This window comes from Gallus gallus, chromosome 7 (assembly GCF_016699485.2).
Source record: "Gallus gallus isolate bGalGal1 chromosome 7, bGalGal1.mat.broiler.GRCg7b, whole genome shotgun sequence".
Classification (NCBI taxonomy): domain Eukaryota; kingdom Metazoa; phylum Chordata; class Aves; order Galliformes; family Phasianidae; genus Gallus; species Gallus gallus.
In genome coordinates, this window is record NC_052538.1 from 36,016,128 (window position 1) to 36,033,632 (window position 17,505).

At 39.8% G+C, this 17,505-nt stretch overlaps 1 protein-coding gene across 24 annotated transcripts in view; it reads left to right on the forward strand.

Annotated features, from left to right (window-relative positions):
* Positions 1 to 17,505, forward strand: part of PKP4 (plakophilin 4) — a 67,223-nt gene that overhangs the window by 36,080 nt on the left and 13,638 nt on the right. For 10 of the 24 annotated variants that reach the window (XR_006939795.1, XM_046943662.1, XM_046943660.1 and 7 more), the window contains 8 exons: positions 1,866 to 1,900; positions 6,321 to 6,452; positions 6,615 to 6,805; positions 7,562 to 8,120; positions 9,711 to 9,902; positions 11,457 to 11,673; positions 12,801 to 12,933; positions 16,817 to 17,030. Coding sequence is in view for 23 of the 24 variants with exons in the window: in XM_046943662.1 (XP_046799618.1) it covers positions 1,866 to 1,900; positions 6,321 to 6,452; positions 6,615 to 6,805; positions 7,562 to 8,120; positions 9,711 to 9,902; positions 11,457 to 11,673; positions 12,801 to 12,933; positions 16,817 to 17,030 (1,673 nt within the window). In the remaining variant the exon portion in view is untranslated. Of the gene's footprint in view, positions 1 to 1,865; positions 1,917 to 3,019; positions 3,101 to 6,320; positions 6,453 to 6,614; positions 6,806 to 7,561; positions 8,121 to 9,710; positions 9,903 to 11,456; positions 11,674 to 12,800; positions 12,934 to 16,816; positions 17,031 to 17,505 lie in introns of all 24 variants that reach the window. The other 14 variants (XM_046943664.1, XM_046943674.1, XM_046943673.1 and 11 more) reach the window with 8 other exon arrangements.

Here is a 17,505-nt window from a genome sequence, read left to right on the forward strand (position 1 = left end):
CCTCCCAGTCACTTGTAGTGCCGCTCACTCTTGCCACGCTGGTGGCAGAGCTGCTGGGTTGCACATGGGACGTGAGGTGGCTGTGGTACAGCAGAGTGGGTGCAATGCTGGCATGTTGGTGGGGGCAAGAAGGTGCCTGTAGAAAAGCTGGAGCTGAGAAACCATCTTGAAAGTGTATCCTTAGTTAAAATGTTACTGAAAACTTGTGCTACCAACAAAAGAATCAAATATACAAAATCTCATTGTACTTATTCTGATGATTACTCGTTACTAGTAATGTATATTACAGTATATAGATTTTAACATACCAGGAATTTAATTATACACAGCTTTAAGCCTCCATACTACTTATGAGTGTGCTCCTGATGTAGGTATTTAACACGGCAGATGAAGGACAGCTAAAGCATTCTGTGTGAACAGACATGAAGGGTTGGCTGGCAGCTCTGGCCAAGCAGTAGGCTTACAGCCCTGCACATAAAGCCCTTCCCCTGGTTGTCAGCAGGTGGGATGACACAGCTCACATCAGCACAGAGCTGAACTCTGGGGAAGGGAGTTGCTGGCTGTGTAAGTTATCCTCATTGTGCCCACAGGATGATGTCTGTATGGATCTGTTGCTTATCCCAATTTGGCATGGAGTTTGGATTTGTTTATCTATGTGTTTAGTGATTCTGACACTGGACCTGAGTTCTGGAGCTCCTAACTGCAAGTTTAGCACTTCCATACACAACAGCATTGTCTCCAGAAAATGTTCTGTTTTCATAGTGCGAAGTAGATATCTAGTATTGCTCAAGTTGCTGTGCTCAAATATTGTTTACAGGTGGTAGCTTTGGTAGAAAAGTACAATAAATAATGCGGAAATAGATGTATCTTATCCAACATCCCAAGGGCCTGCTGATACACAGACATCATTAAGTCTGATGGAGGTACTCATACTTTCTTCTAAACAGCTTTTTGTTTGGAAAATAGTATCTTACAGTCATTGCAAAGTGGTGTAACATCGAAGTTGGATAATCAACATGTAGAGTGAGGGAGTCGTGTTTTTTATTTAAAAAAAAATGTATCCAGTGGATGAATGTAGCATCTGTCTGTAAAGGTAGTCATGCATTGATACTATGGCAGCATGCGGGAGTGCTTCTGTAGAAGAATCAAAATGGTTAAGATAGTTCTCTGTAAAATAATTATTTGGAAAATGCAAGTAGAGGTTTACCCAGATGATAAACACCTGCTGGATCCTGGGAGTAGCTGTTCCCCAAGGCAGGTTCCACCTGAACCGTGTAAAAATGTGTTACCTGTTTGTACTTGGAGGTGGGCATGTTGTGGTGTGTCGGATGGCTTTGCTTTTTCCCATATGCGAGGGATCAGAATTCTCTCTAGGATACCGGGAGGGGAAATGACAGCTAAACGTGCAGGTTCCATTTCTGTTCATCTATTCAGAACGCATCGCGCGTCAATGCAGACTGCACTAGAGTTGTGATTCCCAAGCTGTGCTAGGCTACGCCATCAGCAGTGAACGCTCCTTTTGGGCGTTGTTTTACTGCTAATCCAGCACATGATTCTGAACTTCTGCTGCATAGGATTGGTTACACCATGGGGCTTTAATAAGGCGCACATCACACCCTTACCTGTGCTGATGCGGAAAGGCCAAACTCTTTGGTCATTTATCAGACCATGAGTTACAGGGAATTCCCCCTGATGAATACAAAGTGAAAGCCGATACCCAGAGGTTTAGTTGCAGTCTTTAGTTGCAGTGCTGGCTACTGGAACTTTGCTGGCTTTTGTGCAATTTGGTACACTTGGGTTTAGAAAGAAGGAAGTCCTGACTAGCAATGTGGTTCTTTTTGTGATGACTTTTTTTCTTTCCGCAGTTCTACTGAGAAGTCATTTCCTTGGAGATCACCAGGTATTATCTTCTACGCGTACGTTTTGCCATATGCCACAAACCCTTCGTTTCCTTGGCATTTATTGCTTGTTTTGATGTGCACTGAACATTAGCAGTAATGCTGTGTGTCTCTTTCAGATATGTTTTGTAAAGCAACATTAATATACTCTTTCACACATGGACTTTTCTGTTCCTTTGTTATTACAAAAGCTTATTTAGCTTAAGTAAGGGTAGTTGCAGCTACTTTTCTTGCATCCTTTTGTGCCTTTATGATTTTTGTGTTGTATGATACTAACAAACTTTACATGTTTGGTGTCCTTCACAATTAATTCAAAAATAACTTTGAGTCTTCCCCATAGCCCATAAGGACCATGAGGACGATGTGTGTGCTTTAAGCCTGAAGTCTGTCGTTCCTTCGTACGGCTATTCTTACTTAACCTACGTCCTCCAATGAGCACAGGTTTTTCTGAGAGTACTTTTTCTGTTTCTGTATCTCAGGATATCTTAAACTCTCTTTCCAAAATATGAAAAATTACTCTTGTAGTTCCTCTGAGTCTTCTATTAAGTATATTGCATGGAAGTGGATAGGACTGTAGTTTTCAAGTGAGATCCAGGTGTATAATCTGAAGGAACTGTTAGAACCATCCGATCTGATCCTCGCAGATCAGGGCATTTAATGATTGAAAAGTCAACCTCTGACCAGCTGATAGTTTCTTTAGAGAGATGAATGTATCTGCAGAAATCAGCACTGCCAACACCACAGAGCAGGACCAGAACAGGACCTTGGCTCCCTGCAAACTGCTCTTTGCACTGGGCCCTGTTTTCCTCATTCAGTTGTAAATTCTTGAAAGGGTGTCATGGTAAGCAAAACTGGTTGAATATAATAAAAATGCAAACAGAATTGTAGATAGCTTGTTACTAACTAAAGATACATCAACACTGTGCAGAGCCCCGTGTGAAGGTGCATGCAGTTTTAAGAACTACTCAATGTTTTGCATCATAACACACCATAAAAAATAATGCATCATAATTATCTGCTTGCTCACTCAAATGTATTTATAATTATCCATATTCTTGGTAAATCCATCTCTCAAACTATCTTCTTTCCTTTTTTTTTTTTTTTGTTTGTTTTGTTTATAGATACTAAGTTCTTAAACCTTGTGTATAATTCTATTTGCACAGTTTCAGTTGCCATCATGGTATCACCTCTGCTGACATGAGGTATATTAGCTTTTTTATTTGCAATCTAATGTGGTCACAGCCTACTTGCAACGGCATTCAATTTTTGCTAATCAGGGTGGTGTTTGGGGGTGTTCTTCTAACACTATTTTCAAACAGAAATCACATTAGCTGGGTTTTTTGTTTGATCTTTTTTTCCAAGTAATTGGGTTACTTTGTTGTGTTGTTTGTTTGTTTTTAACTTTCATTCCGAGCATTATTTTCATGGCTTTATCTTACGTTATTTCCCTTGGCTCTGTAATGTCCCAGTGGCAGCTCACCACTGGTAAAGGTATATTCTGACACATCTCAGCCTCTGTTTTACAGACTTATCTCATCCATTCGCATTCCATTCCTTACTTCCTCCTCAGTTGTTCCTGCAACCTACTCATCTGTTGCTTTTTCTCCTCGTCTTTCCATTAATTTGTCTCTTTCATCTCTGTCGCTCTTATTTTTATCTTATCCTGTAGCTCTGTCCTCCCATCTGCTGTTTCTTTTTCTTAGAAATCCCCTGCTCTGAGGTCACCTCGCGCTTGGCAAGATGGCAGAACTTAAACAGGGAGGTCCGAGAAGTGGAGGAATGCACTTCTTGTTGTAGAACAGGATTTGTGTCCAAGCTGTGACAGTTAACAAATACACAAGCTTTAACTTAAGAGCTTGTGCTTCTGCTTAAGTAGTGCATGTGTAATACCAAACGAGATGTATGTTACGTCCATCTGGGTGTATCTGATGTAAGGCTGTCCTGCAGTAATGGCTCAGAAGTGGGCACGTTTGAAAAAAGTGTATTTTTTGCTTGGAACTTCAGCTGATGCTAGGAGTGTTATTTACTGTTCATGTATATGTGGTGAGTGTAGCATGATGGTAGGTTTTACTTACTTACGAGTTCACTTCTGAGCTTTACCTTAAAGAAATATCACTTGATGATGTCTTACTGTGATCTGAAAAATACTGACACCAGAGCTGAAGGACAGGGCTGCCTGCAGTCACTGTTTCTGACTTGCAGACGGCAGTTTATGTCAAAAGACATCAGCGGGCGGTGTGGTGTGACCTTACCTGAGTGCATCAGGAGAAGTATACAGGATTTTTAACAGGAATATAGCATGGCGTTGTTTTGCAGATGCTTGCGAATAGAATATTAGATCAGCAGCCGTTTATAAAAAGGCTATTATTTTATTCGGGGCATTCTCCTCATGATTGATAGTAGCAGAGAGAGAGATAGAAAGACAAGACGTTTTATTGTGCTTTCTTGCATTTGTTAGGGAGTCTAAACAATCTTTATTATTTGGCCTCGTGAAAGCATTTGCTTGGTGGCAAATGTTATGATAGAAGTGAGGTTTTGGTTTGGATCTCTGCTTAGGAACAGCTGTGCAGCGCTGCACAATTGAACTTTATTCTTCGGATGTTTCTCCCCAGATGGGTTATTTGTCAGCCTGGCATACATTTGATAATAACGTGACAGGCAGGAGGCAGCACAACAGGGCCTTGCATCACTTAAAGAAAAAAAGGTTGAAAACTAAAATGTTCAAGCTAAAGATAATTGTAAAGTAATTTAACTGCCCCTGTCCCTGCAGCCCTTTAGTTTAAAGAGCATGTGTAATACCCACTTCTGTCTGCCAGCACTGAGTTACTTCAGCATTGGTTTTCTGTATCATATCTAGAGAGACTTGTGATGAAATTAATGCAAGTGTAGTAACGCTTCTTAAGTCTTAATTAGATTTGGTCTATTATACTCCCATTACAGTGAATTGATTTAGCATCAAATATAGTAGAGGGCTTGGCCTAAGAACGTTCTGCTCCCCAGTAACTGTGCTGGCTGCATGTCATTTGTAAGGTGTGTTGTCTTTATGTCTTAAATCTGGTGTTTGAACAGTGTTCAAGCATTCCTCATAATAGTAATTAGTAGCATTTTTAGTATGGGAATTCCATTACTGCACAAACATTGAGACACCAGCACTTGGTGTACAGCTATTGGTAAAAATCAGGTAAGAGTATTTCTGCTTTGGCTTGTTAGAGCCAGGAGCATCCCTACCTCTTTTGGAGTTCTCTTTCATGGTGTACTGCAATAACGGCTGCAATAAAGAATTTTTAATAGTCCATCTCTTGTTTTTTGTGATTTTTTTTTCCATGACTGCTGACAGATTTTATATCAGAACCATTATTTGTCAGTCTGAGACTTTTCTTTAGCCCCTGCATGGAGTTTTTCAGCCTTCCTTCGTATTTTCTTCCTCAGTCATTCCCACCACAGCTCTGCTGTCAGTCTGTGTGGTTTTGTACCCTGCTGGGAGGTTTGGTTTCAAGGAGTGCTCCGCAGGCATCGCCAACAACTCACACCTTTAACATGCAGCATTCACAGCAGTTGTTATTCAACCATTGCTTCCCAGCATGTTGTTTTGGGTTTCCCATCCAGGTGCATTCACACATTTCTTCAGCACAAATGTACATCTCTGGTGATAACTTTAAATGCAATCCACATTCCCTACTGCATCTCTGACACCTGTTCCTATCAGTATGAGTGTGACATGGCAGTTGAATGACAACTGAGTATTTTTGTCAAAATAATTTTGATTCAGTGTTCTGTTTGGTGCCCTCATCTTTGTCGTCCTATCTCAGACTGTTCAAGTTTCTCATTTCTTCATAACACCGCTCTGATGTTTTCTTTGCTTTCTCTTACATATGATGAGCCTTCCCTTTGCTACCTATGAAGTTCTGCTAATATTCCTAGAACTGATGTTACCTTAAGAGTCATTAAAAATAAGCACTTAGATAGTAATATATTAAATAAAGCATTCATAAAATTTGCAACAGCTTCTGTCGATGATACACAAGTAGGGATGGAGTTCAACTCAACCTTGTATTTATTCAGGTCTTGAGATAATAGGTGCTTAAGACCAGCAATGACTATTCTGGGTTCTACCGTGCAGTTCCATAAAGTTTCTACTCTGCAAAGTACATTTGCTAGGTAACCAATTACACTTTATTAATGTAGGTTGAACAGTACATTTAAAAATTGGGAACTGTAGAACTACCTCAAAACTACAGGAAATAAGATTCCCAGACACAAGTATGATAATTTCTTTCCTTTAGTTTGGTAGATAGTAACTGCTGCCTACCAATAGGCTGCCTTGATGTTGCAAGTTCATCAGTAGTGTTTGAGAATTATTACTGAGTGTGCAGAGTCCTGCGTGTGAAGTACTAGAGTCCTCATCTTACATTATTTTTTCAGATCCAGCAGCCACCAGTGCAAACAAACCCCTCGTGTCAGAGGGAGTTCATACCAATGCCTATCACATTAGGACAGAACCAGTACAAGGGAACCTCTACTCACCGGAACAGACATCTCTCCATGAAAGTGAGGGTCTGTTGTTTGCATTTTCAATACTACAATATATTTATTTCTGTATTAACTGCATTAAAATACAATACAGTTATGAACGTAACAAAGAGCAAAGTTCTGAAATACTTTATTTTCCTACTGTTATGCAGTTCTTGTATTCTTATGCTGGCTTCATATCTCCAGGGTCTGTAGGTAACTCAAGAAGTTCAACACAAATGAATTCTTATTCTGATAGTGGTTACCAGGAAGTAAGCAGCTTCCATAACAGCCAAAACTTGAACAAACCAGAAAGCAGACAGCAGCATTCCCGTATTGGAACTGCTACTAACCACTTGGTGAGAAGCTCACGAGCTGAAGGGCAGACTCTAGTCCAGGTATGCTCAAAATAGTCCACTTCATATCTATCTGAACACTGCCTCTAACACGCTTCTAAAGACACTAGGTGTATAGCTGGACCTATGCTTTCTGTAGGGTGTAATTAATGTTATGTTAAATTCTGTTATTTTAACTAACACCTGCACTGTTTAGAAAGCAGAAATGGCTTGCAGCTGAAGTTGAATAAAACTTGAGGTCTCCCGAGTGCAGAGTACGCTGCTAATACATAATTCTAAGAGAGCATCTCTCAAAATCCTTTCAGTGGTGATGTTTGGGAACGTCGAGATTTTGCCCACATGTAAGCGTGGTGCTTAAAGAAAGACGGCATCGGTGTTCCTGTGCCTTCTCCCTTTTCTAGCCTTCTTCCCTTTCTTTTTCATTAGTCAGAATGTTTTTGATTGCAAAAGCCTTATTAGCTTGTTCTAGAATTCTTTGCAGCGCTGTTTTTCAATTTCTAAAGTTAATTGTTTATTGAAGTAGTAAGAAAGCATGCTAACATAGAAAGCCAAGTAAGAACGAGGAATGGAGCACTTGTGAAACTGCCATTTCAGATATCAGGAAATTCTGGCTAGAGAACATTGTTTTGTAAGGAATCTTGAAGGGATGATGTTTAGAGTAAAAGTTATTCTTCAGCAGCAAAATATATTGATAAATTGCTTATATTTCTTGTTGGTTTCTGTCCTGCGGGATAAAATCATCTACTATGTGGCCTAAATGATAATACTGATAAGTGTTTTGATTTTGTTTTTAAACAGCCTTCAGCAAACGTTGCTACCAACCGAGCCATGAGGCGCGTCAGTTCGGTCCCGTCCAGAGCACAGTCTCCCTCTTATGTGGTCAGCACAGGTGTTTCCCCTTCCAGGGGGTCTCTGCGAACATCTCTGGGTAGCGGGTATGGTTCTCCATCAGTTGCTGAGCAAAGATCCCTTGCTTCTCATGCCTATTCATCCACTACTCTGCCAGTACAGCGGGCGGCATCCCCGTATGCTGCACAGAGACCTGCTTCCCCAGTGACTGTGCGGCGGATTGGCTCGATCACATCCAGACAGACAGCAAATCCCAACGGTGGGACTTCCCAGTACCAAGCATCAGCCAGAGTTGGCTCTCCTCTTGCCCTCACTGATGTACAAACCAGAGTTGTTTCTCCACCCCAAACCCAACTGGGATCATCTTCCCCAAAGCGTTCTGGTATGACTGCGGTTCCGCAGCACTTGGGAACAACACTGCAGAGAACAGTTCATGATATTGAACAGTACGGACAGCAATATGATATATATGAAAGAATGGTTCCTCCACGTCCAGATAGCCTTACAGGTTAGTAAAAAAAAAAAAAAAAAAAAAAAGTAAAGACACAGTTTAAAGCTTGTTGCAAGCCTGAAACTTGAAATTAAACAAACAAATATTGTAGCAGTAGTACACAACTGTGGTGTATTTTGTAAATGCTGATGTCAAACACTGTGTATCAGTGCAAGAAGTTCAAAGCAAATACCATCTTTCTCTCCGATTTAGCAATCAAGCTAGCAATGCATTGCATTAAGTTGCATGTTCTGAGGTTTACGTGGCAGTTCCTATTGAGATGCAGTTACTATGTGCTTTAAGTTATTTGCGGTTGCTGTTTTTGTCTGACCTTCATCTAAAGGAGCACAAACAGGTGTGATCTTGCAGTTAGGACTGTATGCTCTTCTGAGCAGTGACTGCAACATTTATTTTCTTTTAAACTATTATACTTCAGGCAATACCAAAATAATCTTATTTCGCAGCAAACAGAATAAGGGGTCTTCTCTCTGACCTCCATTTGCAAGGCTTAATAATCTACCAATTTGCTATGGAAAAAAACTGGATTGGTCACGAAAGGCAATTCAGTAGCAAAAGTGAACGCAGTCCAGTGGATCACATAGTTTGACATAGCAGTAAATCTGTACTCTTAAAGTACTGTTAAGGTACTTTACAAATATCAGTGCTTGAGAATATTTTCTTCTCTAAACAGGTGAACTAATATATCCCCTTAAAAGAGATGAAAAGACTTACTGGGGTAAATCAGTGATTCAGAAACAGATTTTAAGTTCAGTGCATTTGTAGTTTTAGCGAAATAATTAGCAACTGCTGTAGTCATGCTTAGCAACTCATTTTGTAGCCATTTTTACTATAAACTTTCCAGGAAACAGTTATTACTTTCCTGTGCTCAATCCTCCAGCGAGAAAAGCCTTACCTTTCCTCATATAAAGTAGTCCTCATGTTTCTTTAGGGGAATAATTTAATACTGAAATCTTTATTGGGTCCAGGAGAAAGGTTAGTACTGATGCAGCTGTGCTGTTAGTACTGTCCAGAGCTGCTCCCTGCTACAGAAGCTGGATGAGAGGTTGGATCTGGCAGTGCCGCAGCGATAGCAGTAAGCCCACTGCTGAGGAAATTACGTTAAGTACAGCAGAGGTAAAATAAACAGAACTCAAGGTAGCCAGCTAAAAGGAAGGTGAAAAACAAGCATCTCCTACAGTTCCAGCAGAACAGGATATAGAAACACAGAATCATCTAGGTTGAGAAAGACCCTCAAGATCACCAAGTTTAACCACCAGCCTGACCTGCTGTGCCCAGTCAGATTCACCATGCTCAGTATGAACTGTGTGTGCTGACCTGGCTTCCACTCAGACTTTAACTGTAAATGCTGCAGTAAAAAATTGAGTTGGAAAACTTAAAGTTGGCAGTGTTTTATTGAGGGAATGCTGATTTGTCAATGAATGTTTTGGTATGCATCATTTAACAATGGAAAGAAGTTTAAGGCAGAAATGTTTCTTGTGTAGCTATAATACATTTTTTTTCTTGGCTAAAGTAAGGGAGATACAAGCATCGCTGCTTTACTTTTAATCAGTGTGGGCTATGTACATATTTACCTCTTCTTGGTTTCAGGCCTGAGGAGTTCGTATGCTAGTCAACACAGTCAACTAGGACAGGAATTACGATCAGCTGTATCTCCTGACTTGCACATCACCCCTATCTATGAAGGCAGAACTTACTACAGTCCTGTGTACCGTAGCCCAAATCATGGAACGATTGAGCTCCACCAGGGGTCCCAGTCAGCACTATATCGAACAGGGTCAGGTAGGTAAAGGGCTTACAGAGCTCTTCCATCAGCTGTACCAGAGCTGCGCTTGATTTATGTAGTGGAGCTTTTCTGGGGCCTATGGCATATAGGAGATAGGTATCTTTGATTTCAAAGTAGAAACTATATGCTGTAAATCAGTGCGGGTAGAAACTAGGGTTGGAGGTACTTAAATGGCCAGCAGGAATTTAAAGTTTTTATGATGTTTGCAGGAAATGCTTTGGCTGTATGTCAGTGTCAGGTTAGGGTCACAATATGTTCTCTGATGGCATGCACTCAGGTACATCCAAGCAGAGTATTTCATGACATAAACATTTTATTGCTTCCTCCTTCATTCTCTGTGCATCATTCAAATACAAGCTGAGCGTGTTCATTTTTTCCTTTTTAAATTCATCAGGGCAGTAAAATGATAACTTGCACAACTAAATTACCTACCGTATCTTTCACAGTAAAAATTCAGTTTCTACCCAACTTCCTAGCTGAGGATAATGTCAAAATGCTGCATCTGAAGATAGTGTAGTGAAAATGAAATATTTCTGTAGTAATTGGCAGAATTGCTACGGACAGATTATGAAGTGCATAGGCATTATAAGTAGTTTTAGAACTGATTCTCTGTAAAGAGAATGGTTGATTAATTTATGTAGTGGAGTAATTTCTAAAAAGTGTGGAAGTAATAGAGTTATCTAACTAATAGAAATATTAGAAATAGAATAATTAGAAAAATAGAGATAGAAATATTTACAGAGAAGCGTCCAATTCATATGTCTTATATTTGTACATCTGAAAACTGCTTCTTGGTGCATTTCATTCCTGAAGTACAAAGAGCACAGGACAGTGAAGGAGGCAACGGCCTTTGCAGTTATCCTCTCTTCCACAGCACGCAATAGATACAGTTTGTCAAGATATGCCAGTATATCTACCAGACATAGCTAGAAATTTGAATTCTCTGTTTATTTGTCTACCTGATATCAGTTACTTTGGAAGAAAAGAAGCTAGCACAACAGTTCTGCTAAGTCAGGAAGCTACATATGTGTTCCTGACTTTGCAACTATTAGCTTAATACTTTGAAATCATCCCCTGGCACGGGGGGAATAAAAGCTAGCAAGCTTTTATTCAGGGAAATGTACAAGTAATTGTGAAAAGTAAAATAGAATACAAACTATATACATTTTTGTTTAATTCTGTTTCCTTTTTCTTTTTAGTACTGTTGGCAAATTGAAGTTACTGTTGGTAATTGAATTTTATTATACACCTTAAAACATTTTGCATCCTAATTTCTCCTTAATGGCACAAGATGCATATCTTTCTTTAAATGCTCAGGCAAGCTGGGGCATAAGCCTGATTCCACCAAACCTATATTTCTGCAGCCAGCCTCTCTGTCTTCTCTGGGATGTTGAGTAACTGTTCCCTTACAACTGGCAGCAGCTTTCAACGTTCAGCACTATGCACCTTTTTTAGACTGATTTTTTTGCTTACACTTTTAACTTTGTATTGTCTCTTCTCTTCAATAGACATTTGTTACCTGGTTTGTTTTAATACTAATTTTATACTAGGAGTTGGAAATCTGCAAAGATCATCCAGTCAGCGTAGCACACTCACATACCAAAGAAATAATTATGCTCTGAACACAACTGCTACCTATGCGGAACCCTACAGGTCAATGCAGTACCGACTGTCAGAGTCTGGCTATAACAGGCTGCAGCACACAGCGCCCGCTGATGATGGGACCACGCGATCTCCATCCATAGATAGCATCCAAAAGGACCCCAGGCAAGTCCACTTGTGCTTTCAAGAACCAAACATACTTGTCATAAGATGATATTTACTGTCTTTATGAGAGAAGTCTTCGTATCATTGCTGTGAGGGTGATCATGCTCTGGAGCAGATGGAGGTGGCCCATGGCCTGCACTCGTCAGTGTTCAAGATGCATTTAGGTATCGCCCTTGGTAACACGCTGCTAATTTTTGGTTAGCTAAAAGTGATCAGGCAGTTGGGCTAGATAACCAGTGAAGGTCCCCTTCAGATGAATTACTCTTTTCTATTGTTGTTAGGGAGAAATAAATCTCCAAGTAGCGACTCAAACAAGATCGGTAACCAAACTTTCCTTTTCTGATGAGTGGATTCTGGGGACACCTGACTGGCCAGGCTGCATTAGCCTTTGAATAGCTATTCAAGTACTCTTCTTAGAACATCACTTCCTTAGGTTTTTGAAAATAGAAAAGCTTTGCTACTACTACTTCTTTTTTTCTTAACCATTCCTTTACAAAATGAAGAAAATGGCCCAACAAATGTTAATGGTAATTTTCTAAATCTGAGAGTTGGGCATAAGTATGCTTAATGACTTTTCCAGGATTTGGCTACGCAAAAGTGCTGTGTTTAATAAAGTTTGATTACAATTATTTCAAATTCAGTATCCCTGATGAACTCAAATTTTTCAAATTTACGGCATCTGATGGTGGAATCTTGAGATTGCACAGCTTTTGTTCAAGTACAGTTGGCTTCAAATAAGAACGCTGACTGTGGAGAAAAAGATATTGCATAGAAGATAAATACTTAAGTGGCAATGTTCAGTGTGCATCTTGCATTATATATTTCAGCTTACAGAGGCTTATATAGGTTGCACTGTTTTAGCTGGTATAGTTTTAATAGGGGTATCTGTGTCGTCAACTACTAAACTAATGCGGGAGCACAGAAAATGAAGGGTCCTGTTCCAGTAAGAAGACTAGAAGCTGATGTGACATAGTTATTCTAATGGAAACGGTTTTCCTCCTAGCCCCAGTGCTCCAGAATGAAAACAAACTGTTGTGCAATACTTAAGATACTCTACTAGTTCTACTCAGTAAATAAACATACATTTGTAACTAATGCCTTTCCTTGAATGTGTTCGTCCAACGAAGGGAGTTTGCTTGGAGAGATCCAGAACTGCCTGAAGTCATTCACATGCTCCAACACCAGTTCCCGTCAGTCCAGGCGAACGCGGCTGCCTACCTTCAGCATTTGTGCTTCGGAGATAACAAAGTGAAAACAGAGGTACTGTAGTGCGTGCTTTTCTGATCTGGGGGGGGCTATAAACTCAAAGAGCAACTGGAGCTCTGGTCTTTGTTTTCCTTTCTTGTCACACCACCATATTCTGGACCTCATGTTGTTTCTGTTTGCACTAGGTGTACGTTAATATTGAAGTACACATGTGTACAGATGCGTGGAATTGCAGGCAAATACACACACATCTTTCCCGCATAACCGCTGGAAGTGATGTGAATAGGTCTAATGTTGGGTAGTGTAATCCAGCAGAAGTGCAGAGTATGTTTCTTGACACCTGTGTTCATGGAACCTGTTGATGTCTGTAGACAAATTCTAAAGGAATTTGCTTGTTCATTCATATGTGGGTTTTATTTGTTATTTTCATAATAAATATTATGTAAATAAAACGTTGATGCAACTTTTACAAGAAGCTAACCTAGCACACCTCGCTGCTGCTCAGTGGTGGTAGTTTTGATCTTCTGCTAAAGATGGCAGTGATCAGGAGATGTAGGCAGGTTCATAGGCAGTCTGGCCATTCTTCCAGAGGTGGGACTGCTCATGGAGGAGTTCTTGGGATATTATTCATCTGTGTACCTTGTTCTATCAGATCTTTTTGTTCTCTTTTTATTTTCGTTGTTACAGGATTTGTTTGGGAAATTATAAAATGTCTGCTTTATTTTTTTTTTTCAAAAAACTGAACAGCAATTTGACACATTTAAGCACTCTCTGAGTGTGATATTGACTTCTCCATTGTATACGAAGTAGCATTTTAGTTGTTTGCCTTACTTAGCACTGGAGCTGTTTGGTATTTGGCATGCCTTAATACCAATTCGAGTACGAAGTACCATGGGTATATGGTACCATACAGAGAACGTTCCCCTTAAAGCAGAGGCCAGCAGCCAATATCATTTATGATAGGGAAGAATCATAATTAATTTACTGTCAAGGTCAGTAAAGCTTTCTTTGAAGATCGCATCAACTTTGTATTTTTGTTAATTATTTAGATTTATTATTTTATTGTTGTGATGAAAACCAGATAAATTTTCCAGACTATACAAATATTAAAAGCATTTGCACAACAAACTAAATGCCTGCACTGCTGAGGCATGAAGGTAAGCATAAGAGGATCAGGGAAAAAAAATTCACCATTTAAATTAACCATGAAAATGCTCAGAATTAATAAATTATACTCTGATCTAATGAATATCTGCCTGAATTAGTTTTTTCATAAATGTATCCAATGGTAGTTTGTTGGTTCAGTAACGTACCATTTAGTGCGTGGTTTTTGGCTGGTTTGTTTTGGTTTTGTTTGCTTGGGGTTTAATTTATGAATGGAATTGCTGTTCAGAGAAGCAACAGCTGCTGCATTTTAAGATATTTAATGACTCAGCAAAACAAAAATCTCAGGAGTGATTTTCTAACTCAGTTTTATCTTGAATTATGTGCACAAAAACTGCATCTCATCCAACTGTGAGTACAGACTGGAAAAATGATACATCTGTTGTGTCACTTGGAACTTGCATGGGTGGTATGGATGTGTAGTGTAAATGTATGTCAACAGGACAGCGCTTCGTACATGTAAGAGAGATTAAGCAGGTCCAGAGGAGGGCCATGAAGATGACCAGAGGGCTGGAGCAGCTCCCTTGTGGGGACAGGCTGAGAGAGCTGGAGCTCTTCAGCATAGAGAGGGGAAGGCTCCTGGGGGGACCTTATAGCAGCCTTCCAATATCTAAGGGGGCCTACAGGAAAGCTGGGGACTTCTTATAAGGACAGGTAGTGACAGGACAAGGAGAAATGGTTTTAAACTGGAAGAAAGTAGATTTATTCTAGATATTAAGAAATTCTTCACTGTGAGAGTGGTGAGACACTGGAACAGGTTGCCCAGTGAGGTTGTGGATGTTCCCTCCCTGGAAGCACTCAAGGCCAGGCTGGATGGGGCTATGAGCAACCTGGTCTAGAGGGAGGTGTCCCTGTTTATAGTAGGGGGTTGGAACAAGATGATCGTAAAGGTCCCTTCCAACCCAAACCCTTCTGTGATTCTATGTGGAAATGGTGGTTATTTCTTGCTTCTGTTCTTTAACAAAATAAAAATTATTAGCATTAAAAGGGAATAGCATCTTAAAAATATCTGTTTCTTACAGCCTCATGCATTTACTTTGTATCAGATAAATAAACTAAAGCACAGTGTTCATGGGACTTCAGACTTGGTAGCCACAGACACATCCAGAGGAATAACGTGGGGCTTGAAGGCCACCGGCTGCCCTCAGCTCAGGGTTCCTTTTGGAACAGCAGTGGCTTCACATGGCTGATCAGCGCCAAGCTTTGTATGTCTGGGTTTTATGACATACATGACAGATCCTAGGTGTGGAAATGTTCCCTTTTGGAACAATACACTTTGCTTTTGAAGAATAAAGTTTTTGAACAGAGGTCTAGAAAAGATGTACAAGTCATCAGTCTTTTTTTTTAATCTACTACAGGTGTGATTTGACAGGCAAAAAAAGTGTGTGGAACCTTCAGGGTGGGTTTTGTTTTTGTTTTTGAAGCCTCTTCGATCTGTCTGCTGTTAGGGACAGGTGAAGCTATTCATCATTATGATACCCAGTGCCAATTTCCAAGAATGTGATAGAGAGGGTGCTGTTTTCCAAAGCATCAACTTTAGCAGATTTGGCTAAACCTCAGTTCTGTTTCCATTAAGTGTTGTTTTATTCACCTTGTGCTATGGCCAACAGAAGTGAACTTTAGAGTCAGAAATTCATGGAAGCTGGTACATACCAATGTATTTCAGATGGCCTCGTGTCTTGCCAAGCTAATTGGTATATCACTTAGAATAGAAAAAGAGCCTCTTTAAATGTGGTCCTATGCTGAAGTAGAGAACCCCCAGGACTGCAGTTTCACTTGGAGCTGAATGCTGGGCCCAGAACCACTTCCTGGGTAAGAAAAGTAATTGGGTGTATTTCTTCTGCCTGGGATTTCTTTCTGGGCAGCAGCAGTTCAGCAGCTGTAGGTGTGGGGGTTTTCATACGCCAACTTCATTCAGCATATTCAGCATATGGATGATATGGCATAAATTTACTGTACAGTGCTAAAATAGTGCCAGGTTATAACAGACCTATCTAATACTGCAAATAGCTCATAGAAAAAAAACATTTAATAGCCTTTTGATGTGGATTTTTAACTCAAAATCATGTTAATCTTAAAATCAGTGCTACTTAGTTATCTCTTAAATGGTTTTTGATTTACTAAATTCACAGTATTCCAAAATCCTCTCATATTCTGTCACTTCCGTGACATTTGAACAAAGAAAAGCACTGCATGGAAATGAGCTCTCCAAAAGCCACGTCAGAATTTGTACCAAAGAAAAAAAAAATATATATATATATATATAGGTATATACAGAGTAAATGCAACTAACCCATTTAAAGCAAACTATGAAATGCTTTTGTTTGCTTTAAGAAGAGTTTTTCTACTGTAGAGCAGCCTGCTGCTAAGAACTGCAGCTATGGGCTGTATATGCTAACTTGAAAACAATTTTTTTTCCCCTTAGTGAAGTGCAAGAGTTGGCATTTAAATCTTTGCAACTCTTCATTCTGATATTCCCTAAAAGGATATTCCGAGGTGCAGGAAGTCACTTTAAAAACTCAAATACTGGGAAATAAAACAGGAACAGCAACTATCACAGGAAACGACTGAATAATTCCATCAGCTGCTTCTGTGAGGATGAGAGTGGCTAACAGGAGTTTTCACTGCAGCCTTACAATTAAATTATTAACATTTAGGAATAACAGTTTTTTCTTTAAGTAGAACATCCTGTCTGTAAAAATAAAAGCCTTTTAAAACCATCGATGAGAGGCATGGAAGCAGCAGGCGCTGACATTCCTGTCCTGTTCCCCAGGTGTGCCGGCTGGGAGGGATCAAACACCTGGTGGATCTCCTGGATCACAGAGCCCTGGAGGTTCAGAAGAATGCGTGTGGTGCACTGAGAAACCTCGTGTATGGAAAGTCTACTGATGAAAACAAAATAGCAATGAAGAACGTTGGTGGGATCCCTGCACTTCTACGACTGCTAAGAAAATCTGTTGACGCAGAAATAAAAGAGCTCGTAACAGGTATGTTTTGAATAGAGACTGGTGCAGAACTACAACATAGGTAATGTTTCTGATATGGATAAGACCTAGAAATAATTGGTAAGTGGCTGGAATTGATTAATTCCTGGACTTTTACTTGTGTGTTAGTATTTTGTCAATAGAAAGCCATATATTTTGATTAGTAACAGTTAAAAGCATTAGCATAGAAGTACAGATCCATGGGGAGAAGTGAATCCTGAGGTTACTGCCCACAAGTTCCAAAGTAAATTCTGCTCCGGTGTGATGCCCCCACAATCACAGCCAGGCCTCAAGTCAACATCTCTTTTACTCCTAACCTACATTTTATTACAGGCACCTTTTTTTTTTTTTTTTTTTTTTTTTTTTTTTTTAAATCAGCTGCTGTGAACAGCTTTTAAAAAGATCCTGCAGAATTCAAAAGATGAACACAAACTGTGTGTGAGTTTTACAGTTCAGGTAAATGGTTGGAAATACACAC